The 27,981-nt window shown below is 54.0% G+C and overlaps 1 protein-coding gene across 1 annotated transcript in view; it reads left to right on the top strand.

Moving 5' to 3' along the window:
* SMG6 (SMG6 nonsense mediated mRNA decay factor) overlaps positions 1-27,981 on the top strand; it is a 115,876-nt gene that overhangs the window by 35,144 nt on the left and 52,751 nt on the right. The window contains exons 11-12 of the mRNA XM_080379826.1: positions 20,655-20,771; positions 21,297-21,468. Of these exons, the coding sequence (XP_080235952.1) occupies positions 20,655-20,771; positions 21,297-21,468 (289 nt within the window). The remainder of the gene's footprint in view (positions 1-20,654; positions 20,772-21,296; positions 21,469-27,981) is intronic.

Genomic DNA, 27,981 nt, shown 5'->3' with positions numbered 1-27,981 from the left:
TGATCTTGCCCAGGTCTTCTTGATAGACACAGCAAAGGATCCATAGGTTAGTGCAAATCAGCTGCAGTGTCTAAACAGGTGCAGAACTTTCCCCTTTTGCTTGTGTATTCAGCACCCAAGCCTGGCTGGAGAGGATGCATCGAACCCAAAGGACACCCTGAAATCAGGCTGTGCTTTTGTAACCAGCAGCCTGCTCTGCTGCCATCTTGCCACTGTGCGCAGCTCTGTGCTGGATGGAGCGTGTTTCGCTTTGCTGACCGCAGCTGCTCCTGGCTTGCAGGCTAAAGCGTGAACCCTTAAAATAACCCCGGAGATGTCGCAGAGGCTGGTGGTGTCTGCCCTCGACAGAACCTCATCTCTGACCATCTTCACGGTTCTTGTTTGGTTTCTGATGCTCGGACCCAGTTTGCTGGAAGGGCTAACTGCAGCATCAGAAACTAAGGCTCAGCGGAAGCATGTACCTCTCTTCTGCTGCAGCCACATCTCAATGGCTTCTCATGAAGCTCTAACCACATCTTGCATATTGGAGCAGACAAAAGGTGCTGGGACTCAAATGCAAGGGAGTCCAGCGCATCTGACTGAGTTTAAAAATAAAGCAGTGCTATGGACGACTGCCTTGGTTTGGTGAAGTTTTAAAATTAGGCACAAAAGAAAGCTTGATAAACCTCAGGCTGTAGATAGCAGAAGCGGCAATTTGATCTTTCACTGTCTGGGGAGCAAAACTGAGTCTTTTTCTCCTAATTCGCCTCTTTGCATGGTAAATATGCGCTTCACCAGAGTCCAGCTGGCACCTTTGAGCAGGCAGCTCTCTGGGCCACGACAGCTTTGGGGACAGCGGCTGGGAGGCTGATGAAGATGTCTTATTGTAAAGCTGTGTCTTGGGGAAGCTGAGCATCTGTAGTCCTGTGCCCCACTGAGAGCAGAGCCCGAGGTCCCTCCACTTGCCTGGGGGACTTGGTTTTATAATGCGAACACAGCCCCCTTAATGCGAGGAGGATGGAGCTGAGCGGTTTTGCAGCTGGCTTTGTCGGGGCTGCTAGGGCTTCGGTTGTCATATAGCAAGCGTGGACTGAAATGTCTGTACCGAGGTAGGCAGCATGCACCTGGCAGTGTGCTGGTTCCCTCTGGGACTGGGTAGTGCTGTCTTTAGTGAGGTGATAAGACATAACGCTTCCCAAACCTGAAGTTTGGAAGAACTGGAGATTAAATTCATCCTTCCCCTCCCTTCGCGTTGCTGCTCTTACTCGCTTCAGGTTTGAGTTGTCATCGGGAGAGGGAACCCACAGGAGGGCTGGCTGGTACTGGTGTCCATCCTTCGCTGGGCTGCCTGGCTTGCACAGGGGCTCTAGAGCAAGCAGGTGCTGAGGTGTCAGTGCCTGGGTAAAGGGCTCTTATGCTTAACCCGTTGTGGGGTGATGTCTGCTGCTGGCTGTGTGCGGGCACAGCCCAGACCTCGGCCGTGTGAGCGGGATGAAGGGTTGAAATGGTGCAGGGGCAGATACCTGCATTGCTCGTCTTGGGAGCTGCATGGCTTCCTGTGCTGAGCTGCTTGCTCACGCTGAGCCTCCTGAGGGACACGTGTCCAGAGGTGGCAGCTGACCCTCCAGAGTTTCTCCTCTGAGCAGTTGGGAGTGTTGGAGGCTGGCACAGTTGCCAGGAACTGTCTGCGCCTTTCCTTTCAGGGAAGGAAGCTGTCTCAGACTTGAGACATCAGCAAAGTTCAGGTAAAATACTTCTGGCCCAGACGTGTCTTCAGAGTCTCACTCTTGGGCTCTTCAGGCTGGTGGCAGCGATGTTTAGACCAAAGTCTTCCTTTGCTTATTCCCGTCTGTTTCCTGTTTAAAAGGCAGATTGTCACATATTTGGGGATTTATTTACCGTAATTGGAGTTATTTTCCTGGCTGCTGGCTTCTGCCCTCTGATGCAAGATTCCTTAGCAAAATGTGTGTTCAGAAAGCCATGTGACTTTTTTTCCCCCTTGCCATAAGTGCCAGCAGGAGATGCAATAATCAACGCGCTGCAGGGAATTTCCACTTGCAGTTCAGGTTTCTGAAATCTAGACGTTGGCTTCGGAGGCAAAAGATTGAGCAGGGCTTTGTGGCAGGGAAGGGGAAGGTTTCCAGCGAAACAGAGTGCTTGCTGGTGTGTCAGACTCTCCAGTCCTGCCCTCCAACCCAAGTGCAGCAAAAGTCCCCGTCAAGTGGTATCGGATGAGCTCACTGGGGGCTTCTGCCTGGTCTGCCTGTCACACAAACACATCCTTACGTCTGCTCTTGAAGCTGTTCCACCAAACACAGGGTGATACCGAGATCTCATTTCAGGGCAACAAATAAGAGGGGAGATGATTTGTAATCACAAAGCCCGAGTCTGCTTTACAGCCAAGCTTCGAGAACTCGAGCAGCAAGTCAGGACGGAGCCAGTGACAGGCAAGGTCAGGCTGGAGGGGCTTTCATGCTGTGGTGCCACCAAGGCACGGGCCAGCTCTGTGAACGCTGAAACAAACCCACTATTTTGATGAAGAAGCAGCGTCGCTGTATAACATGAAAGGCAGGAAACGGAGTGCTGGCACGAAGTGTCTGTCCATCCTGCTGTAAATTGAGAAAGGAGGTACCTGAGGTAGCTGTCCTGGGGCTCTGCCTCACCCCTGCTTTGGTGGTGGGGAAAGAGGGGTGCCAGGGAGCTGGAATGGGGTTGCACCAGGTGCAGCAGCTTTAGATGTTTGCAGCATGACAGGAAATCCTCTCGCTTTTAAAGAGATGTTTCTGACTCTTTAATGTGCGTTGCGCCTTTGATTTCTTCGTGCATCTAAGCAACACCAAGTCAATTACTGTATTTCTGTTTAATTCTCTGAGAGAACGTTGTATAATTAGGCTAATTATGGTGCTTTGTGAAGTTGTAAAACTCTTGATTGAGCTTGCGGGGCTGTTTTATAGCCTGCCAGGTGTAGGCAGGGAGGGCTGCCTGCCCCCGTGCCCTGTGCAGGTCTGGGTGCAGTGCCAGCTCGGTGAGGGGAGCTTCCTTCCTGGGGGCTGCTCTGGGGGCTCGTCCCCTGCCAGCTCCCTCCTGCCTCCATCTGCTTACAGGCTGCAGTCCCTCGGTGAATGGGATGCCTGGTGCTGGGTGGGCTTCAGCTGGGAGTGAGCACCCCTGGGGGGCTTGTTGGGATCTCTTCTTGCCTTAAAGCTGAGATCAGGAATGGCAGCGCAGCCAAGGCTGTGTTTCTACTCTCGAGTGCATCTGCAACTAGGAGGTGATCCCACGTAAGTTTACATATGGAGATTTATTTTCCCTGATTAGGGTCTGCTGGGGGCTGCGTGTCCTGTGCAGCAGGTTCTTGTCAGCACAGCACCAGCTCTGCATGTGCTAAACATGCTAATTGATGATGATGAGGAAGATAAGGACTTCTTGAGCGTGACCAGGAGTCACCCTGGCTAACGTGATGCTCAGTCTGTCCAGCTTCACAGCCAGGATGGGCTGGGGCAGTTTAGCCCTGGCTGGGTGATGGCACTGAGGGTACACGGCCCTTTTCTAATCGAAGGGTCGTTTTTAACGCTGATTGATGTGGCTGTGGTTAATGTGACTGTAGGGCTGGCTCAGAGGTGACACAGAGAGGGAACGAGTGGTTTGTCTGTCGGTTGGCACAGGTCTCCAGCGTGCGCTCTCAGGTCCTGCAGAGCGAGACAAAAGGCGGGTGGGAGCATGTCACCGCAGGGTGGGAGGGAGGTGCCTTGTAGGGATGGTTTCGGCCATGGGGTTTCTTCATTCCCCCTTCTGTCCCTCCCGGGAGCGTCTGGTCCCCTGACCCTGCCTCGGTGAGCTCCTGGTGCTTCTGTGCCGAGCAGGGGAGCCTTGCCTGAGCAGTGCCTGCTCTCTGGGGTGATGGCACAGAGACGGAGCAGGGAACAAGCATAAACCCTTCAGAGCGGGGCTGAGGAGCCGGGGTCTGACAGGACCTCATGCCTGGTGCTGGGAGCAGGGCTCATCCCGCCCGGGGGGGCCCATAACACGTGCGGGGCTGTGGCGGGGAGCGGCGAAACGCGGGCTCGTGCATCTTTAAAAGCAGGCGCAGCGGAAGTGATGCTCTCGGGCCCATCTGCGCGGGGAGCGGGAGACGCACCCCAGCTGGTGCGAGGCCCTGGCAGCCCCAGGAGCTGCCGTCTGTTGGGGTTTACTGCTGTCTATGTTGAAACACGGCTTGGGAAGGAGGGGGATTGGTGGCACGGTGCCATTCCCGGTTCGCCTGGCCTTCTCGTTCCTCTCTCCTCCTCCTCCTCCCCGCTCCCTCCAATGCTTTAAAGTCACATTTCCAGGCCAGACATAGAATTAATCTCTGGGCACTTCACATTGCTGGCAGCGCAAAGCAGGATGTGGGATCTTTTTTTCTCTCTCTCTGCGTCTTGGCTGACTTTTTTACCTCTCGAAGAATTTGGAAGGGCCGTGAGATTCCCCCCGCCCCCCCTCGCCTCAGTGCCGTGCAGTTTTTCAGCACGCTGATCACCCTGCTGTGGCTTCACCCTAATAGATTTCATATGCTGACACAGTTGACATCAGTACCAAACTATTTTACATGTGATCTGGTGTATTTCCTGAGGAAATCTGCAAGATATTTATTAAGAACTAATAAAATAAACCTCTCCATGAGCTTTTAGGTAGTTTTCAATTTTTCATGTCTCTCTCGTTTCCTCTTATCAATGAGTTTCTATTTTCTCCCTCCTCTCTGACCATTGCAAAAGGAAACAAAAATAAATGTTTTAAACCATTCCTGAATGGACACTGGGAATACTTCTGTAGTGATGTATTAGCAAAGTCGTATTTTTAGTGCTGTATTGTCAGGACTAAAAATATCCCGCTGCAGTGCATCCTTTTTATAGGGCTTTGTGTGTGTATGTGTGCACTGAATGTTGTACAAGTTTGCACCAGTGTGTAAAGGTCTGTCTTTGTACTACTGCAGTGTTGCCTCCCCATCACAGCTGGACTCCATTAGGCCTTGAAAATTAAAGTAATCCTGGTTAAGAAAGGAGAAAAAAAAACCCCAACCAACAACTTAATCAATCTCGCAGAGCCGCGTTTCCCCAGCCGAGCCTGGATACCTGCATGGCAGCCCCGCTTTGAAAGACTCCAGCGGCTCAGGCTTGCGTGGGCCGGTGGTTTTGCTGCTGTGTTCTGCCACGGAGGGTGTTCCCGGCGTGCGCTGGCTCGAAAGCAGCAGCTCCGCTTTCCTCGCTGTGGTGCAGAGCGGCGGGGCGAAGGACGAGCTCGCTATTGCAGTCGCCCCGTGGGTTCCTGCTCATTTTTCATGCCCAGGAAGCCCTTGGGGGCTGCGCTGTGCTGGCAGGCGGGAGCGTGGGTGTAGCTGGGAGCAGGCTGGATACTTCGCGTTTTCAGAGGAACTTTCTACCTTTCTGCTATTTCTGTCTGCTTCGATTAACTGTGTTTGTGATGGAGAGAGCCAAAGGTGGGGGCTGGGCTGAGAAGCTGCCTCCCCTCTGCCCCCCGCAGCCAGCGTGGGGGGACCCCCGCTCCGAGGGCTGCTCCCCCGAGCTGTGATGGGAGGCGACTCGCTCTCGCTGCCGCGCACGGTTGATGCAGCTGTTTCCAAATATAATTTGCTGGCTGCTTGGCGTCCGCAGATACCCAGCGCAGCACTGCGGCCGTCGCTTTGGCCCCCAGGAACAGCCTTGCGTCACAGATAGTGGGTGCTGCGACTGACGGGGGACCTGACGGCCAGCCCTGGAGCACCATGCGCATGGCATGCAGCGTTTTATGAACTGATGCGTCTCACGCTCCAGCCAGGCGCAAGCGCTCCCCCTTCGCCCGCCCCTCCGGCGGCTTGTCTCCTCTGAGTCACTCGCTGCTTTACTCGCGGGTGCCTTGCTTTACTGTCTGCTGCCGTCTGGAGAGCCGCAGCCTTTCAGTTTCCTGTAGAGCAGTTCAGCGAAAGCAGTAATTAGGGCCCGTAAAAATTTATTTTATTAGCGAGAAGTGTTGGTGGGTAATTGGCCATAATTTGAACCCAGCCAGATTGGAGATTAATAAAAAAAAAATAAAATAAAAAAAAAAATCGCAGAGATCTTTTTACCAGAAACACCAGGGCTGTTACTTGCAAACCCTTCCCGAGGCGGGTGGGATGGGATGGGATGGGATCGATGGCGGCTGCTGCGGAGAGGGCGGCCGGCAGTGAGTGCCTGTGCTGTACCCGTCCTTGAGGGTGTTTGACACTGGCATGGGAAGAAAGGAAACCTTGTTTTCCAAGAACTCTGCTCTTTCTCAGCTTGATAAGCATTTAAAATAAAAGCTGCACAATTGGAATTGGCAGAGCATCCTCATTCTTTTGTCTGTCTGTTTATTTTTTTCCCCTCATCCCTCGACATGTGTGCTACAGCCCAGGGTTACTACACCCCGCAGAACCACAGGCCTGTAGCTCTGCAGGCGCGCGTGGAGCTCTGCCCACCCCCAGCCTGGCTCTTTGAAGCCTGGCAGAGCAGCAGAGATCCGGCTCCATCCCCGGTCGGGCCCTGACCCTGGCAGCCTCCTGATGTCCAGGGCACTGAAGTATTTGGCAAAATGTCTGTTTTCAGCCCCTTTTGGTTCCCCCTTTGCTTGTGGGACAGCAAACCCAGGGCTGTGCCTGGAGCTGCAGTGGTGGCTTTGGACTCAGGCTGTGACTGCGCTATACGGACCCAATCACTTTGGTATTTATAGACTTCGTTAGAGTAGTTTGAACGCGGCCAACGCATCGGAGCGGGAGCGGTCTGACTGCCGAAGCCTGCGTCCTGCGCGCTCCTTGCGACGGCTGGTGTCAGCGATTGGAGAATTAACCGCTCCACTCAGGGAGTAAGGAAGAGCCAAGCCCCTGCACACATGTCACGCTCGGTTACCGCTGGTTGAATCAGACCAGGGAGTTACTTCAGGTTACTAGTCCTGGTTGTTGCTTTGGTGGAAGGGATGGGGGTGTTACTTCAGGTTAGTAGTGCTTGTTTTTTGCTTGGCAGCCTGGGCTGGAACCTGGTGTAACTGTTTCCCAAAGAATATTTTTGGTTTTAAAACTGAAGGTCAGCAGTTCGCAAGTGCTGCACTTGCAGCCAACTCTGTGGTTCGCCTTGTGCCACCGGGCCAGCAGCACTTGAAATCCTGATCAATTGATCTGCAACAATATGAAACCACGAAGGGTGACTGCCAGTTAAAACTCCCCGTCTCGCCCCGTTTTCCCCACCCAAAGTGTCTTTCTGCCCGTATCCCCTTTCTTGCTGCCTGTCTCCCTCCCTCCCTTTCGGCTGTGTATTGGAGTTTTTGTCTATCTTTTTCCATCTCTCTGTCTCTTTTCATAACAGTTTTTAATAATGTTTTAGTTAGTTCCAGCCTTTTCCCTCAATGGATCCCATTGGAAAATGCATTTGAAAGGAAACAGTTATACACTTCCCTTCCTTTGAAACTCTGTTGGCACCTTTTCCAGTGCAGTAAACCATACAACATGGATTTTCAAAGTTTCCAAACACAGACATGCTGGCGTTAAATTTATGAAAAAATATTTTATTCGGCTGTATAGTAACTATGAGTCTCTGAGCTGCTGGTCACAGTGAAATCGAAGCTCGCTTTGGAACTGCAACAGGTTTTCAAATCTCTGCAGGAAACCTAGCGGCGCTGGCTGTATAGGAGCCTGCAGCTCCCTCGTGCCCTCCTGGCAGAGGATGCAGCAGCCAAGGAAAGGGGTGCTGGGGCACCCCAGGGCCGAGCCCACCACCCTCAGTGCAGCCTTTCCCTGCGGATAGCTCTGCTGGGAACGGTGCAGCAACAGTAGCTGCAGGGAACTTCACAGTCATGCCAATCCTGTCTCAAATCACAGGGGAAAAGAGGAATTTGGCATGAAACCGTAATGTCTTGTGCTTGTTAATGAGTGTAGAAGGTTGAGGCTTTTCAGTTACTGAGTCCCGTGGCGGGGACGTTCAATAGCCAGTGTGAGTGTGCGCGTGCTGCAGTCTGCACAGGGGTTTGGGACCTGAGGCTCCGGCTGCATGTAAGTTGTTGGAGCACTGAGATCATATTTTCTAATATTGGGGCTCGGATGTTAAGCTTCCTGGAATGGTTTCCCTGCGTGCTGTGGGTTTGTGCCTGTGGTCTCAGCCCTTCCCGTAGGGAATTGCTCACTTGACACCTGAGAACCTCCCTTTGTGTGGCACCACTCAGAGCAGATTTTTTTTCCAAATTTCCACAGAAGACCATGGCCCCCATTCACCGTGAGAGGTCGGGTGGGTGGATCTGGTCGTATCCTTTGCAAGGACCATTGTGAGGGGTTGTTTGCAAACAGAGCGAACCTCGAAACCTGTGCTCAGCAGCACTTCCATGTGCTTGAGGTGTGGTGTAATGCAGATAAGGCCTCCTGTGATAGATGAGATGATGACGTGGCAAAGAGATCCTGGGCTCAGTTTTCCTGTTGTCCTTTTGCTTGTAAAATTCCTTTCCCTCCACATGGGAGTTTTCCAGAGAAGTTGCTGATTAAGTGTTACCATCATGCTCGGTGCTGCATGGAGCACAGGAAAAGCTAGATAATTCAGGTCCAACTAATAGGACAGTGTAAACACACTGGCTTCTGTTTTAAAGCATCTCAGGTTAGGACGTCTTTCTGTGTGGTATCTCTAACAGTAAAGATGGGGCAGGACAGAGTGGGGAACTGAGCTTAAGGAAAATAACAGGTTTTCTAATTTCTTGACTGTTCACCTGGAGATACAGGGGATAGAGTTCTCCTAAAAACAGTCCTCCAGGAACTGCCTTTGTTCCTCCTCAAAGCAGAGGTGCCCAGTGTCTGCAAATTTCATCCCCTCTGTGTCACCATGGCCAGCCAGCAGGTGAGGAACACACAAATACTGACCACGTGCATTGGGAGGAGTTAAGGTGACTTCTGGATCCTTCTGGAAGTTCAGGACCCAGGCAAAGATATAGTTCTCCAGATTAGCGCCGAGCCATCTTAATCCCCAAAACATCACCGTGTTGTGCAGCTGTGTCCTGCAGCCATACTGAACGCACGCCCCTTTCAGCACATCGGAAGGCTCTGCAGGAGGGTCTCCACTGACTCTTAATTTTCTGCATTGACTGAAAGTGGTAACTTGAGGGAAGAAAAAGTGATATGTCATTAGGACTACCTTATAATAAGTAAGTGTGATGGCGTGAACTTGAACTTGCATAGATGGCTTTAAGTCTGGGCTCTTGACCTTTGAGCGCTCGACTTTGTGTTTATGTAATGGGTTTTGTATGTGTAATTCCCATCGTTTTCAGAAAAGCGAGCTCCCCCATGGAACCACACTGACCTCATCTGGGTTCCTTGGCTGGCACATAAATCTAGATTCACCACACAGCCTCTGCTGTGGCAGGAACACTGGACACGCAGGGCTGTTACCCTCCGTTCCGCACCAGGCGCTGGGGAGAGCAGCCACTGATGGTACCAGCAGAGCAGCGTGGGGACCTGGAGAGGGGGCTACTACGCTGTCACCTAGCTTGTGCTGCTTCGGCCCCCTTTTCTACCTGCCTTTCTAGTGTCTCACCTGGCTCGGTTTCTTCTTTCCGTGTCTGTCCAAGCAGATGAGCCAGCTGCTGCTTCAGTTGGAGCGGCACGTGAGAGCTGTCTGATGAGCACCCAGATTTCCATAGCCCCCCCGCCTTGGCAAAGCAGGGGTGGACGGAGGTGGCAGAAGGCATGCCCAGACCCTGCCGCCGTCCCTGCCAAACTTCTGGTTCCTGCTCCAAAGTGTGAAGGTGCTAGGGATTTTGCTGAAATGGTCAAAGAATTTTTAACTTGAGAAGAACAATATATTTTCCCTAACCTCATTCTGGCAAATGGCTGAACCTTTGTAGATGAAATTTTCCCAATAAATTTAGCTTGAAGCTTTTGGCATGAAGGATTGCAGCCTAAATGGTTAAAGTTTGGCAAAGTTCTTAGGGACTAAAACCAGGGTCTTATGATGGAAAGTGTTAGGTAAGCTTCTCTGTAGGCACAGCAGCTGGGCTGTGCTCCTCTTGAAGGGCTGGCCGGGTGCTGGGGGTGCCACTGGCATCAGCCGGGGAAGCTGGAGGGACTGAGCAGGCGCGGGAGGTGGCCAGGGGCTGGAGCAGGAGGTGAGGAGGCAGTTCAGGCCTGCAGGCATCTGATGAGGACCCTGGGATTTACTGCCTCCCTGGAATTGGGGGGGGGTGGGGGGGTACTTGGGTTTCGCTTTATGTTTTGGCATTTGCTTTGCAAACTGACACACTGGCGCTCTGGTCCCTCAGGAAGCTGTAAAAAGAAGAGCAGCAAACGAGTGAATGTGTTGAAACGGAAGCTCCGCACTTTGCTGTTCCTGCCCCATCAAAGGCTGCTCTCTCTGAATGCGCCTGTCTGCAGGCACTTTCTCTCATTAACTTTACTCCAGGCTTGAAGTGCTCACCAAGGTTCACACCAGAGGAGGCATGTTCCAGGCTGTCTGTTTGCATTTGCTGCCAAAGACATGCCCACCTCCAGCATGGGGGGGGGGCGGGGAGGGTGGTGGAAAAGGCTGCCTTTTATTTGCTGTGATTGTCCTGGTAAAACTTCACTCGGGGCTGGAGTAAATCTCTTGGGAAGCCCTGTTCACACCTCCTCCCCCGTTGTAAATAACATCTGACACAATTATGGTTGGGCGCATGCAGCTCCTGGGTGGGATGCTAGTAGCAGCTTGCCATGCCTACTGCGTAGCACTGAGCCGGGCTCCCCTGGCAGCATACTCCCCTGAGTACATGCACCGAGGAGCCTGCTCTCCTCGCTGGTCCTTTCGGGATGAGGCTCAGGGCTCTGGCTGTGCAGCTGGCTTCTTCCAAGGAGGGCTGACAGATCTGTGCAGACAGAGGATGGGCTGTCAGGGGTTTTCTTGTATCGGGCTGCATCATCCTGCCTCACCGCAGTGCCCCTGACACCTTTTTATGTCGCCATCATCCACATTGTTTCTTCCTTTGGTACAATGTGCCCTGTTTCATCTGATGCCCTCCGCACGTACTGAGCCGTGCTCGCCTTTGGGCCCTTTAGCCCTTGCAGCCGCATCAATCCCATCCTGCTTGTGCATCTTATAGCACATATTCCCTGCGCAGCAAGAGACAGCTGGTGCCAGGCTGGTCTGGAGCTATATATACATGCTGATGAGCTGGCTTACCAGCTTGGAGGGACATACTTTCATACGAGCTAGCCAGGAGTTATGTACATTTGGGTTTGCCAGCCTTTTAGCTGCCAGACAGGTCAAATTCGTGTTGCTGTCAGTTGTTGGCAGCAGAAACAGCGGCTCTGGGGATTGCGCAGAGCCTTGAGGCTAGTGAGGATTTTGTTCTGCCTGTGTCGTAAGTCCTAGCATCAGCTCACCCGCTTGGAGCGGCTGTGGTGAAGACAGTGCTGAGAAATAATAGTTTCTCTAGTCATCCTCCAGGCTTTGCCAGTGTGGGTGAGACTAGATGCCTTTGCCCCAGCTATGATGATCTGGGAGTGTCTCAGTGTGAATGTGACTAGTGAAATCTGGGATGTATGTGCCTCCCCGAGCAGAAAGAGTGTTCCTGACACTGCATAGGGTGTTTCGTATCCAAAACTGACTCCTGCAGCCTTGCTGGGGCCAGGGGTGCAGAGCAGGATCCTGGCCCCGCCAGCTGGGTCAGGCACCCCAAGTGCGGAGGGAGAGCTCCAAAGTGCTGCTTAGTGCAAGTGGAAATGGCTTCAATCTGTGTTTTGACTGATGGGTCTTTTCAGGAAATTTCTGAGAATAACATTTCTAAAAATGGCTGCTTCTTTCCACTGATATTTCCTGGAAAAGGCTGCAGTTAATTTTAAACCACTATCCTTTTCCCTTTTCAAGTGGAAATGGCTCTGTGCTTGTCCTCAGGGCTAATGTCATTCTTTCTGCCCTAGCCTGGGTTGCGTGGTGGGGAGGGGCAGTGTGCCACTGCCCTGACCTCCTCTTCCAGGACCTGTTGGGTTTCCAGAGCTGCAGAAATTGGGGTGTTGGGGGCAATCTGTGCACATGTCTGCTTTCCCTGTTCAAATGAATAACTGTCTCTCCCTGAGTCACTTCACAATGATGTTTTTTGTCAGTGACTCCTGGCCAGTCCCGAGTAGACAAGAAAGCCGTCTCTAAAGTCATTCCCTAAACAGAGCCTAAAGCTCTGTTTGTCAGTGTCAGGAAGGATATACTGAGCTGGTGGTTGTTGTACTTCAGGTGCAAGGATCCAGCCCTGTGCATGGATGCTAGGCTTGGGGATGGTTAGAGCTGGAGGCGAGCTCCCGGATCAGCTGGAGGGAGCTGGCAGCACAGAGCTGTCCCGGGCAGGCAGCCCCTTTGTGACAGGCAGAGCACGGCTTCCCCTGTGGCTCTGGGGCAGGCTTGCTGCTTCGGGTGGGAATATGTCATTAATTTTTATACCTTCCCCTGTAAACCATCGACCCTTTTTATGATGTCATGAGGGATTCCTTAATTTTGCAGCTGCTTCCTGGTTACGTCAGAGAAGAGCCTCCCATCCTAGAGCCCAGCGCTGCAGTCCAGAACGGCTGGAAACAAATGAAGTGTTGAATACCTAATGGCTTCCACAGGGAGAGCTGCTCCATCCTCCCCAGGCCCCCGGCATTCCTCACCTCCTAGGCCTCCCTCCTTCCCTCCCTCGGACAAAACCGGGTTTCAGCATGAAGCAGAGGGAGCCGAGGGCTTCTGGGCGGTCCCAGCTGCTTTGGGAACACGCGCAGCGAGCTCCCCAGTGCTGCTGCGTGTCTGGGCGCTGCAGCTGAGACAACCCCTGCCTCTCCATGGGGAGAGGTTGGTATGGGGAGGTGGACTGGGGGCATCCAGGTTATTACTGCAATCCAAAGTTGCTTTGGGAGGGATTCAGCCCTGTGTGCTGCAGGTGGTGGTGTTCAGCTGAGCTGCAGGGCTGTGCATTGTTCTGGGAAGGCTGGGGCTGCCATCGCGTCTGCTGCCTGCAAATGCAGAGTCAGGGAGCATCTTTCCAGGAAAGCTGCCCATCATTCCCAGGCTCTTTGCAGGGTATTAGCCAGGGCTGAGCAAGTGCCTCCAGGTTCGCAGCCTCTTTCTGGAGCAGTTGAGTGCGTGTGTGACTCGCCAGTGCCCATGACTCACTGGTCCTCTGTGAGGGGTGTTGGGGAAATGCCCTGCAGCTGTGAGTATCCCACTCGCTTTGCTGCTTTATATTCCGGTCGGCTGTGTGCGGTCTCCACCATGGGCAGGCGGCGGTGGGACCAGCTGCCTGGGCCGGCAGCGCAGCTCTCCTTACCCGCATCCTGCAAACAGTCCCATCCCAGTGGGCTGCCCTATAGCCCTGCCAACACTGCGTCTGGCGGAGAGTGACTCACAGGGAAAACGCTTGTGTCTGAGCGGTAAGAGAGCAAACGAATTGCCTTCAGGTGGTGTCAGCTTGGAGGTGACCAGCCTCTGTCTTCTTCCCCGCAGGGCAGCAGCCGGCTGGTGAATCAGTTGTCTGTGGTGCTGAGCTGCTGACATACCAGCCGGGTGCCTTAGGCACAGCTCGCCCGCAGCCCCACGCTCTTCAAGCTCCTCCACCTCCTGCGTCCCCTGGCCAGCCCGTTATGTCAGTCCTCGGGACTGTGCCCGGAGACCCGTTCGTTCCTTTGATTGCATTCTCATTGGGTCCTTTACCTTGTCACTGAGGAAGCTGGGTTCAACTGTTGCTCCTGGGGAGCAAAGCACATCCCTGCTGCTCTCTCTGCCTGCGCTGGGGCCACCTGCTGCCAGCACTGCTCCAGGCTTCCCGGACTGGAGCCGCAGCTCAGGTTAGAACGGGGAGGCCAGCATGGAAACTGTCTCGCTGGAGTCCTCCTGACCCTTGGCTAGGGCAGTCTAGTTGCCTGAATCAAAGGAATCTGGTCTCCTTCGAGACTCTAACGCTTGTTGGCTGGTGTTGTTTTAACTGTAAAACGTTCAGCATTCCTTGTGTTGTGTTAGCTGGGATGGATGTAGGAGCATGTCTGCTGCTTGCTTGTGAGCTCGGGGGTTGCCATGGCTCGTTTCCACCACTGCCTAGAGCATGCTCGGAGCGGAGCAGCTGGGAGCCCTCACTTCCAGCCCCCCTGCCCCGTCCCTACGAGTGCCCCCCTGGCCGAGGCCACGTGGCCTGCGCTTGCTCTGCCCTGATTGTCCCTCGCAGGATTTCCTTCAGCACATGGCACTCGAGCAGCCGCGAGAAGCTTCCTCCAGCAAATCCCTCTCTTCGGAGGTGGCTGTCCCTTGCATCGCCTGCCCTTTTCCCATTCCCATTTCCTGTGGCTGGTTGCGTTGCCCTAATAGAGGTTTGGCATTGCTGTTTTGCACACCCTAGTGGGAGAGGGGATGTGTTTATCACTTTTCCTGGAGATTATCTGTTTAAGCACTCTCTGACAGTTACAATAACAAGGGCAGCGCGTTGTGTTTCCCAGCAAAAGGACACTCGCTGCTGAAAGATGTATAGCACTAATTAGAAATACATAACATCCGGCCACATGGCAGCCTTCTCCCGGCCGCTCCATTTCCTGAGCTCAGACGACTTTGACGACAGTTGGTTTATGTTTTCCATGAATATAACCTTCTCAGAGAAACAGAAATTTCTCCCCGTTACAAAAGTCCCCTTTCTCGCCGTCTCTCTCTCTCCCCCCTCCCGACGCCCCCTTTCCACTGTGAAGCAGGTAGATTTATGACTGAAGAAAGCCTGGGTTGGATTCTGCTGCCGGCTGAGTCAGAGCAGAGCTCGCAGCCCCTGCGTGGATGCAGCTGAGAGCCCAGGTAGATGCTTGCAGAGGGCGCTGCGGCAGCTGTGCTGGCCGACCCACCCCGCTCCCCCGGCTCTCTGCAAAGGAAACTGCCTCCTGGTAGAAAAACTGCTCTCCGTGCACACCAGTACCCAGCTGGAGAAAAACCCTTTTCTATGTGCGAAGAAGAAACAGGAGGACTCTTCTGCAGCTCAGAGGGTTTTTGTGATCTTCAGAAAAACGGCCTGTCCCTGGTTCCCGGTTGCTTTTCCTCTCTGCGCGCAGTCTGATGCTCACCAGCTCCCATTTTTTCCACCCCATCCCCTCTCCCTCCTCTCGCTGTTAGGCTTTGCTTCACAGCAGATAGCCTGGGCGCCGCTGGGGGAGTCTGGGTCCAACCTCCAGCTCGCAGCAAGCAGCAGTGACTAGTACAAGGACATTTTTTCGGAGGTCCCCGCATGCTGGATGGGAGCAGGGCAGTTGTGCTGTGTGTAATGCATGTTAGGTGTAAGGGAGGTAGGAAGATGGAGCATGCTCAGGGAAGTGAAATCTTAGAAGGTTTTAGCTGCTGAAATGAATTCCTATTGAATATGGAAAAACTGCTGTATTTCAGATGTTTATAGCTTGGCCAAGTGTGGACAGATTTCTAGTAGGACAGGAAAACTCTCTGTTAAAAAGGTTATTCTGCAGCAAAATTTCAGATCCCCTTTCCAGGATTTGCAGTTGCTAGATTAGCTCAAGGAAGAGGTTGTAAGTGTTTTTTTTCTAACAGGGGTAAGCCACTGTCTTGTTTCCTAGCCTTATTCTCACAAGTAGCCGAACTGTTTTGGCTGAAGATTTCCGGAAGAATTTGGGCTGAGACAGGCACCCAGCATGGAAACTTAAGCTCTGATAGTTAATGCCTGAGCCAACTGGAAAAAGGGTCTTATAAGTGGCTAGTATCAGGCAAGCTTCATCACATGGTGCTCAAAACGCTCCCTGCAAAAAAGACTGTCAGAGCTCACGTCCTGCTGACCAGTCCAGCATCTGGAGCCCTAACCTCCACGGTGGGGTGGGGGTTGCAGCGGGCTGCAGGGCTCTGGCTTATTTTTCTGGTGCAAAAAGAGAGATCTTCGAGGCAAATTCAGCCTGTGAAGTGTGGGGTAATGCAAATTACCCAGCCTGTTGTTTCAGGCTGCAAAGTGTTTGATGACATTCCTGCTTTAACTGCCTGCTCCTTTCTAGCCCTGTGCAGTGTTGCACGTACCTTAGAGTTTTGCTGGCGTAGTTGATGTGGGGCTACAAGTGACTGAGAAATGGATCCAGCCTAAGAAAGCTCCCAGAAGGTGGGTTTTTAGGCCAGCTCAGCTTCCTGCCGTGACTACAGCGTGGCTCCATGGGCTGTGTGTAGGTACAGCAGATGGTGGTGCTGCGTGCGACAAGGGTATGGGCTTACCCTGAGTTAGTCTCAGCTGCAAGTGCTAAAACCCTGACCTGAGTTTGTGGTTTAACAAGCAGTTACTGAGGCAGCAGTGCCAGCTTTACCCACCCTCCTCTTCCCCCACACAGCACCTTTGATGGTGATGGCACAGCTGAAAGGTGACATTTCTAACCCTGATAAGCTGCGTGATTCTGGTTCACAGGGTGGCTGCGCAGGCGAGAGCTGAGAGGTGATGTGGTGGCAGGAGCTGTCGAACTGATACTGGCATTAACAGGGACCTTTGCCTGGTTGCAGGGGGAGAAGGTGGAGGGGGTTGGTTGTGGTGGTTGGTGCACAACCTGGTGTTGGGCTGGATGTTTTCCTGCAGGGTGTCACTGCTGTGGCTGCTGGTGGCACAGAGGAGCCACATCTCTGACAACCTTGGGGCCCGTGGTGTTGTAGCATCTTCTTTTGTGTGTGATTTCTGTCCGTAGTCTGCCTGACCACGCCCGCACCGTGCCCCAGCTGTGTGGCATGGCTGGGTCTGAGTATAGGAGGGTTATCTGATCACAGCCTGATTTGGGGTTTCAGGGGAGGAAGTGGAGGCTGGGCTTGTGGCAGCTTTAACTGATGAGATGCCATCGATGCCACCTGAAAGTGTCTCTGGCACCAAGCTTTCGGTGACTGCCTGTGGACCTGGCGATTTAGTTCTGCTTCACCTGCACCAGCTGAGCTGTGGATCTGGGGAAACAGATATGGGAATTAGAGGGTTTGCCCTGACCTGGGCAGTCAGGGTGTCTTTGCCTGCTCTTGCTGGTCTGTGGCAGCTGGTGTCCCCAAGTTGTACTAAGCGCTGTTCAACTGCAGGGACAGGAATCACCAAAGTGTCACTCTGGCTTCCAAGAACATCTCTTTCCATGAAGTTGGTGTCTAAATGCATGGTTCATTACCAGCAGCACAGACCATTGCTCAGCTCAGAGGTAATGATGCCCTGTGGTCTCCAGAGCAGATTTGTTGCTCCAACACTCCTTTCAGTATGTCTTCTACAAGATATTTTTCCCTTAGTGCCAGAGTAGGCTCAGACACTTCGTGCTGGGGGTGAGAGACCTTGCTGGGGGTTCAGAGAGCTAGTTTCCCTACTGCCCATCACTCCGAACACCCACAAGTTTCTGTGTAAACACCTCCCTTTTATGAGCATTTGATTGTACCCTCACCTTGGCTGTCTTCTGTGGCGTGGGGGGGGTTAGCCTGCAGCCCCACAGCCTCTACATCACGTGGTTGTGACCACTGGCTCCAGGCTCCCAGCTCAGTGAAAGCCAAGGCTCTCTGCCTCCCGAGGACAGTGGTGAAAAGGCACAAAGAGAAAGTTTCTCCTGATTTATGGTACTTACCTCTTTCGTCCGACAATTAAGCTCTTAAGAGCTTTTGCTGGTAGGGCTGGGAACTGGAGTGCTGGTATATGTTCAAGGGTCTTGAACAAGCACCCACCTGGACACTTGTCGTTCCTTGCCAGGTTGTTGGGCTGAAGGAGCCTCTTCGAAACGAGGCTGACAAGCTTGGCCGGGAAATGAACTTCCAGGGCCAGGGGAGTTTTGTGTAATTTAATGATGAGATGACAACACTCACAGTAGCTGAGCTGGAACAGTGGGGAAACAACCCTTGAATTTGGGTGTCCTGTGCCTCTTACCTGTACAGTGGGAAGCATCACAGGCTGTACTGGGGCTGAGCATCGTTGTGGTACATCAAAGCACTGTGGCTTTATGTAAACTGGCTGTGAGCAGGTGGGAGCGTGGTTCACGTGTGTAGCGATATGAGATGTTTGATGGAGCTGTGGCTGTAGTGCTCAGCTTGAGTGAGTGGGTTGCAGATGGCGGTACCTGCAACAGCTTATGGGCAAAAAACATTATTACTGTTTTTTAGTTGTTCAGTGTTGTATGGGGAGCTTGTAGCCTGTCACAAGAGCTGCTGGTGGCAATGGGAAGAGCTGAGGCTGCAGCACCAAGCCTGGCCATGGTCACCACCGAGCATTGCTCCAGCACTTGGAGCCAATCTCTGACATACAGTCAGGGCTGTGCGGTGCTGATGATCCTCAGCATCATGAAAGCCTTTAAGTTTTGCCTTTTTTGGAGGGAGAGGACTTAGCTTTTGTACCAGCCCAGATTGGGGGTGACTGTGCATCTGGCTTGAGCACAGTGCCCAGAGTCCTGGGGTGCTGGCTGAAATGCCCAGAGCTTTTCACCCACACTGAGGACTCACCAGACTCACATGTGGCAGCACAATGGCCGTGGTCTTGTCTTGTGCCCGCTCAAGAAGTGAAGAGTCCAGCATCTTGCCCGAGTGCGGGAGGAGGGAGTGCTGGGAAGACAACTGTAATTTCTTGAACTGGACTGTGTCCAGAGCACTGGGACTAACACTCTTAATTGTGGGAAAGGCTTCATGAAAGAGATTTACTGTCCCAGAGTGGTCACATCTTGAGTTTTATGTTTCCTCCAAAAGTTGACAGCCCCTGCAGTACAGCACTTCCTACCATTGCTCTGCAGCACCAGCTCAGCCCTGGCTCCAGGAACAGAGCACCCTTGTTTGGCTACCAGCTCCCGCTGGTGCCACCTTGGGTTACCCTCAGTGGTCTCCCCACTGGGTGCTGAACTCATGGGTAGCTGTAAGAGCTGGCCAAAATCAAGCCTACAAATCTTCCTCCCGTTTTTTCCTGTATTTTCTAGGTGTGTTTTAGTCTTTTTCTGGTTGTTTTTAACCTCCCCCCACATTGCTCTGAAATAATTTGCACTTAAAACCCCAATGTTTGCTCTCTGCACCTTAGGTGTTTTGCTGGCCCTGGCCGAAACAGGGTCTCAATGTCTTGCTTTAATCCTCTTGCCCTTTGCTTAAAATCCCTGGTCTGCCACATCAGGGGAGTTCAGCTTCCAACACCTCCTCCTTGCCCACATGCAGCTGATGCCGACTGCAGTGGAGGTCCTTGGGAGCCAGGGCTCCGCAGGGGCTCTCCCTCCCCATTCTGACACTGGGGCTTTGCTCACACGGGCACCGGTTTGCAGTCAGTACCTGCACGTTTGCATTCACTGGGCAAGTCCTTTGCCTGGCTTGTAGCAGCTTTTCTGATGGTGGCTGCCCGTCAGCAGGGTGAGGACTGGAAGCCCTGGTCCTGCAGCAGGTGATGCACCAGCCGGTGAGGAGCAGCCTGCACAGAGCAAACGGTACAGACTGGTAGGAGACCCCTGAGCGGTGTGGATGCATCCCACCCCGGGCTGGTAGGAGACCCCTGAGCGGTGTGGATGCATCCCACCCCGGGCTGGTAGGAGACCCCTGAGCGGTGTGGATACATCCCACCCCGGGCTGGTAGGAAACCCCTGAGCGGTGTGGATGCATCCCACCCCGGGCTGGTAGGAGACCCCTGAGCGGTGTGGATGCATCCCACCCCGGGCTGGTAGGAGACCCCTGAGCGGTGTGGATACATCCCACCCCGGGCTGGTAGGAAACCCCTGAGCGGTGTGGATGAATCCCATCCCGGGCTGGTAGGAGACCCCTGAGCGGTGTGGATGCATCCCACCCCGGGCTGGTAGGAGACCCCTGAGCGGTGTGGATACATCCCACCCCGGGCTGGTAGGAAACCCCTGAGCGGTGTGGATGAATCCCATCCCGCTGGGCAGCGGCTCTGCTCCCTCCCGCAGCACTTCCCTGGGGAAGCCCCCAGCCAGCCACTCCCCTCACATCTCGAGGGAGGATGTAAATCGGGGGCAGAGGGGATTTGGAGGGCAGAGGCTGCCCCTAAGGCTTAAAAGCCTTCTGCGAGCAGGCAGCGTGGTGCCTGAGCAAGCGCGGGCAGCCTGGCATGCCCCGTGGTGCTCTTGGCATCGCTCAGTGTAACCCACGCCCGGCTCCAGGCAGTTCCCTCGAGCCAGCTCCCTGCTGCTCTCAGCAGCCTCAGAAGTGGTTTCTGGCTGGGTGTAGATGTGCCGGGGGGATTTGCTCTCACTCCCAGCCGGCTCTGTTTGGAAGAGCTGTGGTGGTATGGCATCTACTTGAGTAACAGTTTCAATTAAGCTCTCTTGACAAGCTGTTGTGTGACTGGTGAACTAATGGGAGGAGCCCCCTCCTCAGCTGCTGAGGTTTAAACTCCAGCAGGGACAAAGATCAAACATGCAGCTAATTACCCTTTTAACACTTAAACATATCTCCCTCCTTCAGGGGAAGGCATCAGCTCCAAGCAGCAGCTTCTGTGCTGGAAGGCCTGAGTGCTGGCTTGGGCTGGCTCAACACGTGAGGTGGGGTTGGGCAAGACATGGGCAGTGTAACTGCAGCCCCTTCCTGCTCTGGAGTGGCCACTCGCCACCTTTTTTCCTCTCTATGTGGAGTAATTGGGTCCAGGACAAGTGTGAGCTGGGGAATTGCCCACCCCTGCAGAGATCCATGTCCCGTGCTGGAAGCAGAAAGGGAGGCTGCAAAGGCGAAGCAAGATGGAGCATCTGACCTTGCTCCCCACTGAACCCTCTCTCTGTCTCCTAGAGTGTGTCTCTGAAGACTGCCGCTCTGTCATCCAGGAACAGGCCACGGCCCTAGGGCTCTCCATGTTCGCACTCTTGGTGAGGCGGTGCAGCAGCCTGCTGAGAGAATGCGTGCAAGGTAAGGGGTTACTGGCAGGATCCATGCAGCTGCCTACGAAGCAGCCTGGTGGGGTTCAAGCCCTCATTCCCTGCTATTTTGTACACCCCTTTCCCTCTGCTGGGACCCTTGGATTCTCCCCCAGCATCCCAAGCTCTGCCCAGGTTATGGCTGGATCACCTGGCCAGAAAGCCCCTGATGTGTGCAGGCCAAAACATTTGGAAGAAAGGAATGGACTCTGGACATGTTTTCTGCTGGCTATTGGGAAACTTCCCAAAACTGGGACCTTGGAATCCTATCTTTATGACTGGTGCAGTGGCACTCCACTGTCCTCAATCAAAGGGATCACAGATGTCCTGGCTTTCCCCTTAGACCAGTCTGTGTAGGGAGAACAGACGTGTCTTTGTGCTTGCTGTGAGTTGTGGCTGTTCCCTTGTGGGTCCAAGGCTGGGATGTTGGGATCCGTGTCATGCACCCCCAGTCCCTGCCTGAGCCTGGCTCCTGGCTGCAGTGAGCTGCCTCAGCTCTACTGTCTTGTATTTGCAGTTCAGCCACGAGAGGTGGAGCAGGAGGATGATGAGGAGGACGACATCAAGGTCTCTGCCTTGCCCCAAGACCTGAAGGAGCTGCTCCCCAGTGTGAAGGTCTGGTCGGACTGGATGCTTGGCCACCCAGACACCTGGAATCCTCCTCCAACCTCTCTCGAGCTCCCCAAACAGTACGTGCATCCTCTGGTCTGTCTTCTGGTGTCTGCTCCCTCCCTGATCCTTGTGCCACCTTTCCCCCTTGCTCATGCTTACTTCTGGCTGCGGGGCTCTGACCTGAGCACCCAGAAGAGGCTCACTGCATAGGGGATGTTTGGGGGGGCACTCGTCACCCTTGGTGACGCTGACTTCTTCACTGATGCTTGGGTAGAGCTGAAGTATCTCTGAGGGGCCCTGGCAGGTGCCCTTTGCTTCTGTGTGTGTTAGAAGACGTCCCATGAGCTGGGTTTTTATCTTCTGCTTAGGATGTACATCTGCTTTTGTTGGGATACGTCTCTTTTACGTGCTCTGCTGGCCCAGCCAGCTGAACAGGCAGGGCCTTCCTCTCTGCAAGAGGGAAGTCCGTTTCCAGCATAAGCATTTCGTTGCCTTTTTTTGACTGAATCAGGCCAACCTTGGGCAGGCTGGGCTGGCCTGGAGCAGCTTGCTTGCTCGCAGAGCTCCAAAAGTCACCTCCCTTCTTCTTGCTGCTTCAGAAACAGCTTGTGTCTACCCCTGCAATGCACAAAAGGGTTAATTTTCTAAACTGGTCGATTTCAACCCATTAGTCCATAATGCGGACTAGGCAATTTGCATATTTTTGGACAGAAAATCGAGTGAAGGGGCCAAGTATGGAGTATGCGAAACAGTGTCTGAGCATGCTCTGTAGCTGCTTTCCCGCAGGATTTTCCATCTGCCTCCGGTACTCCGGATCCAGAGCCTGAAATCACGTCTTATTGTTAATCCAAAGGAGCCAGAACCCAGGGTGATGGGAAGGCGCATTAAGAGTAATCCAGCAAAGTGGCTTAACCATTAATGGGTCCCCACTCCGTGCGTCAGGTCCAGTCCTGCTCTACTAGTTTATTGCCTCTTACTCCAGTTCTTTTTCATTTGGCTGAGGAAATGGAAATCTCACACAGGAAGTTCTGGGCCTCATTTTGTGGAGATGGAGTCTGTTTTCTGTTTGTCGGCTGCTCGGTGTGGGACCGCTGCCTGCTCATGTGAACTGCTGCCCATCTTTGGGCAGGAACTCAAACTGGGATCTATCACGTGAGCCTGCGTGCACCAATCCCCCCTTCCCTTTGCGCTGCCTGCGCAGGGAGCCGCTGAGCCCTTGGCGACGGGCAGCTTCAAGATGGAATTTCTGATTGGGTTCGTGCAGCCAGCGCTCGGCGCCTTCCCTGGGACGAGCTGCCTCCCCCCACTGCGGGGCATGGGGCAGCATCCCCCCGGGGTTGCTGGAGCAGGTGCGGGCTCCTGCTTGCCCGCTGGGGTGGGAGAAGGCAGTGGTGGCAGCCTGCCCCGGAGCACGGCAGTGCGTGGCTCTTTGGGGAGCAGTGGGCATGGGTTGGGTGGCTCTACTACACAAGGTCTTGGTCTGCTCGGCAGAGGAATGAGGGTCTTTGTCTTGCAGCAGAGGTCCAACTGCCTCCCCACCTTGCCCTCTCCATGGAGGGTGGCTGAGCAGCTCCTCTTGTCCCACCATGCCCATACTCTGGAGCATGGGCAGCCTTCCCCAGTTGGCTCCCAGCTCCTCCAGCCTGGTGCTCTTTGGCTTAATGCAGAGCATCTGTCTTACCCACAGTGAGGAGACTGGCTGCGCTTTCAGCCCAGACCTCTTGTGCAGACGGGTGTTGGTGGTCTGGGGTTCTACAACAGCAGCGGCTCCGCTTCCCTGGAGGTGTGTGTAGTGATGAATAGCAGGGAGCCAGCTCCGCTCTTGGGCATGACCTGGGACTTGCAACCTTTTCCCTGGAGGTAGGAAAGGAAAAGGGGAGCACTGGGTTAGTGTTTCAGCTCTCTATTGACACAAGCCTGCTGACTGGCCTGGGGCTGTTCAGTAACCAGGTAGAGTCACCAAGGCTGGAGGTTTAGATAGGAGCAGCTTCAAAGAAGTTTAGAAGTAAAACATGGGTCAGAGCAGCAGGCGTGTTGGAGTAAGCCAAGGTTTATGGGCAGGGTGAGCCCAAGAGTGAGGAGAGCATGCAAGGAGCAAGCACAGATGCCAAGTTGTAGAACTCGGTGAGGGGCTTGTGCTGTTTCACGTGTGTGCTCTGTGCCCTAGCGGTGGTGGGACATGCCGTGAGGCCCCCACCAGTGCCAATGGAGAAGCTGGCTGGACACACTGAAACCGCCTCCCAGAGCTCTGCAGCCGTTGCTTTCATTGCCCCTTGTGATGGTGCGGGCACAGAAAAGGGATGGTAAAAAAAAACACAAACTGAAGCACAGAAGCACCCTGCAGGGATGCCATGAGCGTGCTAAAGCTTCTGGAAAAAACAGGCCCTGTACCCACCTGGCAGCCCACTAGGAGCAAAGGCCTGGCCCAGAGCTTGCATCAAAGTGCAGCTCGTCTGGGGCCAGTGCTGCTGCCAGAATGACGGCCTGGGCTCGGGGCCAGCAGGGCAGCTTGTCAAGACTCCGCCAGAGCCTAGGGCTCGGGCTGCCGGGGCTATACGTCCTGAGGCCTCTGCTCACACTGCGTTCGCCATGTTCAGGATCACTCGTTCTTAGTAAAGGAGAGAGCTGGGGGACTTTGAGAACGTCTAAACTCAGCCCAGCTGTGGCAGTTGGTTTATTGCTTTCAGCTGGTACTTGAACCCAGGTCCTGGTCTTGGAGTCTTTCCCAGGTTTAATCCCCGGAGCTTTCTCTGCAGCTGTATGACACTGCGCTGACCCCGAATGAGGATAGGAAAATAGAAACGGTGCCAAGCCAGAGTCTCTTTTTCATTTGGAGTCTGGCTGTCTGCCCATGACCAGGGTTACATAATGGGAAACATAGCTGGGGCTCTGGAGAGCCCGCGTTTCACCACGCTGCCCAGACCTTCGCGTTCTGATGCTATATATCTTCCTAATTGTAGCTCGGATGCATTTATCACACTGCTGGATTTGAGTCCTTACAATAAAAAAAAAAAAAAACACCACCCAAAAAAAAAAAAAAACCCCACACCAAATTCCTCAGCTCGCTGCTTTCCCCCTTGGACAGAGGCGGAGGGAAAGGTGTGAGGGGTGAGCACTGCTGAAACCCAGCATGTGGCTGCGAGCCGTGCGGGAGTGGGCTCTGTAGAGTGGGATGGGAGGCTCAGGAGGCTGCGTCTTCAGGGTCCTTTTTTTGGCAAGGGCTTGGGAATGAACCCCAGCTCCTGGTGGGCATCCTCTCCCTACCTGGGGGCTCAGTAGTCCTGAATTCAAGCCAAATGAGAAGCTACACCTTTCCCCAAAACCACTGTCCTTGGTCTAGCACACTCATCCAGCTTTTAGCCACACCTGCACGGTCACCGTGGCTCAGGGGATGCACTGGGATGTGTTTTCAGGCCAGAAGGCCATAGAGAGGTGACAGGCTGCTTAGATTCCTCTCTTGGGGCTGCTGTGTGTATTTGAGAGGTTGAGGTGTCCTTCCCATCTACCAGTTTGGGAGAGGGGCTCAGTGAGCTTTCTGTGGCTCTTTTTCTCCCATTTCCAGAATAGGAACTGAACCTGTCCGTGGACATCTCTGCTTCAGAGCAGCAGTGTCCTGTGGCTCAGAGATTGTGTGTCTGGACTAGTTGTTGCCAGGTCTTCTAGCAGCAAGCAACGGTCACTTCTGTATCTGAAAATTATTTATATCTGCATGTTTCACGGCAAACGTTGCATTGAGGTCCGAGCAGATGGTTGTTTTAAGTAGTTGCACTGATGTGCAACTGGGTTAGAGAAGTGTCTTTCATACCAGCTGTCCTCAGGAGTAACTTGCAGAGGTTGGGGTGTAAAAACAGGGAGTCCTGGGGAGAGGGAAGCAGAGTGGATCTCCTAAGGCAGATATTAGCAGCAGATGGGACAAAAGGCAGATCTCCAAGGAGGCTGCTGTCATTCAAGTGAATCCATCTCCTTTTGGGACATATGGTTGTGAAGAGAGCTGGGCAGGGGAGAGCACAACTTCTCCTTGCTCTACTTTGTTGCCACAATGAAACCGTTGCTAAATGAAGTGCAAGAATCAATGGGGAAGCCACTGGCTAGACAGACAAACTGCTGCAGGGCTGACCCTGGCAAATCTGGGCTTCTTCCATGCTGGAGTGAAGGGCCTCTCACTTTGTGGAGACTGTCTGCAAGCATTTAAAAATGGTTAATTTAAACCAAGTATTAAATTAAATCCAAAAGCTCTGAGCACATTCTAGAGCTTACCTTCCCAGAGAGATCTGCCAGATCGTTCTCATCACATTGCTCTTGCAGAGAAGTGTCACTGAGATGGCAGCTCCCACTGGGAGGGATGGACAGAGTCTTGGACAGGGGTGCCAAGACCTTGCTGGAGACTAAATGGAAAATCCCTTTTGCAGATCTCAGCCTTAGTTAGTAATGCTGGCCACCAGAGTTTCTCTATCGAGACATCAAAGCGAGGATTGAGAGGTGTCTCAGTAGTGTAAACCTGGCTGAGAATGAAGGCACAGTTGACCGAAGCAGAAGCCAAAAGTCTCTATGGAGAAGGGGGCTGTGGGGAAGCAGAGGATGGCTGGGAGGAAACTGCACCTCTCCTGGGGAGGAGAACATCCCTCTAACTCCGAAGGCATGTTCTTGGGAGAGGAATGGGTTTATGGACGCCCGGCTGGCCAAAGGGAACACATACAGGGCAGAGCGGGGGAAATCGTTGGTGCCATGGGGTACAGGGGCTGTGACCACGTCATCCCCGCTCTGGGCAGCTGTGTCTGAGTCCAGGACAAGGTTGGCGAACGCCTTTTGGGAAGAGCTCCCACCGCCAACCCTTTTTTATTCCTTGCAGAGGAGCTGCTTTCAGTTTGGCTTCGCCTGGGCCAGGAAAGAGGAAACCCAGGAGGGGGATGCGGAGCGCTTTGTGCTGGGGTGGGCACCGGTGCCGCCTTGCACCGGGAGCCGGTGGGTGTGCATCGCCTGGCCCCGGGAGCACGCGAGCCCGAGGCGTTTGCCATCTGCACGGCAGCGTGGCTCTTGGCGGCTAGGGAACACAATGCAGGGCTTCTTCTGCGCCGCGCTTTCCGGGTTTGTTCTGCAGCTGTGGAGTCTGAATGTTAGTGTTTAAACAAGCTGGTATTACACAGGAAATGGCCACCTCCACAGGCCCCCGCAGGCTTGTAACATGGGGTCATTGTGCTTGATATTAATCACCAGGCAGCCTGCGCCCCTGGTGAAGATGGTGGCTTACGCCGGCACGCCACATGGCACTGTGGTGGCCGGGGATTTGGCGAGCATCAGGCTGGCCCCGGCACCCTCTGCTCTCCCCACGTTTCAGTGCGTGCCTTTTGCCTTGCGGTGATGCCTGCCCGTCGTGGGCATCCCTCTTTGCTCGGAGCCATCCCCACGCAGACCCGCACGCTGGGGCTGCGCTCCAGCCTGTGCGCTCGGCTGCGCACTTGTGCGGTGCTCTCACCGTCGCCTGGCCAGGCTGCGTCCTGTCGGCGTGCAGCTGGGCTGCGCTCACACTGACAGCTACATTAAACCTGGAATTCTGAGGCAATAAAAAAGAAATTAACTCTTATTTTTTTTCCCCTGTCCTAGTGGAATAAGCAAATGTAAATGTGTCTGTGGGGAAGTGAATGAACCCCCGTTCTGAGGAAAGACCTCGCGCTAACCCCCTTCTCGCTTCCTCGGTTAAAAGCTCTGGGAGCCTTATCCCGGTACCTGGGAGCTGCGTGCCTGGGCTCGGTGTCAGTAATTCAGGGCCTCCCTCCGCAGAGGGATGCCAAAGATGTGGCACTGTGCATACGCAGCGCTTCCAAGCACCTGGGCCTGCCTTGGCTTTGCAGAGACGCTCCGGTACCGCAGCGCCGTTGGGTGACATAAGCCAGAAACGCCTGGAGGTGGTCACGGCAGCATCCTGGGAAGGAGCAGTGGGGAGAAGGTGCCTGGCAGGGCTCCCGAGTGTTGTGTGACCTTCTAGGGCAAGTGCGTGTCCCAGCAGGAGATCCACAGTACCGTACGGTGTCGGCATGAGCTGTTTGCCTTCGCTAGCTTTGCCAGCGGGTAGCAGCTGGTAAATGATCTTGGTGGTGGCAGTGCTGGGAGATACACTGCAGAGGAGCTGCACTGAGTGTAGCTGCACCCGAGGGGAAGGCAGCCCCGCTCTCTGCAGTGCTACCTCTCTATCACAGGAGAAAACCAGAGCAGAAACGCCAACACATTCTTCTTTGTTGGCTTTTTGAAGGCTCTGCAGGGTGTTGCATGTGAGAGAGTGCTGCCCGGCTGCCAGCCGCTGCTACAGAGCTGCTCAGGGTTGCATTGCAGTGAGGTCTTGCTACCTGGGGAGCCAGCACAGTCTGTGGTTTGACTGAAGCAAGCCCAGAGTGGAAACCTAACACATGCAGTGCAAATGACAGATGTGGCAAGGCACTGCAAAGCTATAGGGAGCCGGGGATGAAGGGGATAAAGTGACAGGAACTGCTTTTGCGCTCGGGGGGTGGCAAGGGGCTGCCCTGCCTGGCAGCGCTGCCGGAGGGGGTGGGGGCAGGCAGCTGCCGGGGCAGAGGGGAGGGGACTGCTGGGCTGGG

This window comes from Falco punctatus (genome assembly GCF_963210335.1).
Source record: "Falco punctatus genome assembly, chromosome: 1".
NCBI lineage: Eukaryota > Metazoa > Chordata > Aves > Falconiformes > Falconidae > Falco > Falco punctatus.
Note: the sequence above shows the minus strand (reverse complement) of the source record. Positions and strands in the feature narration are given on the sequence as shown.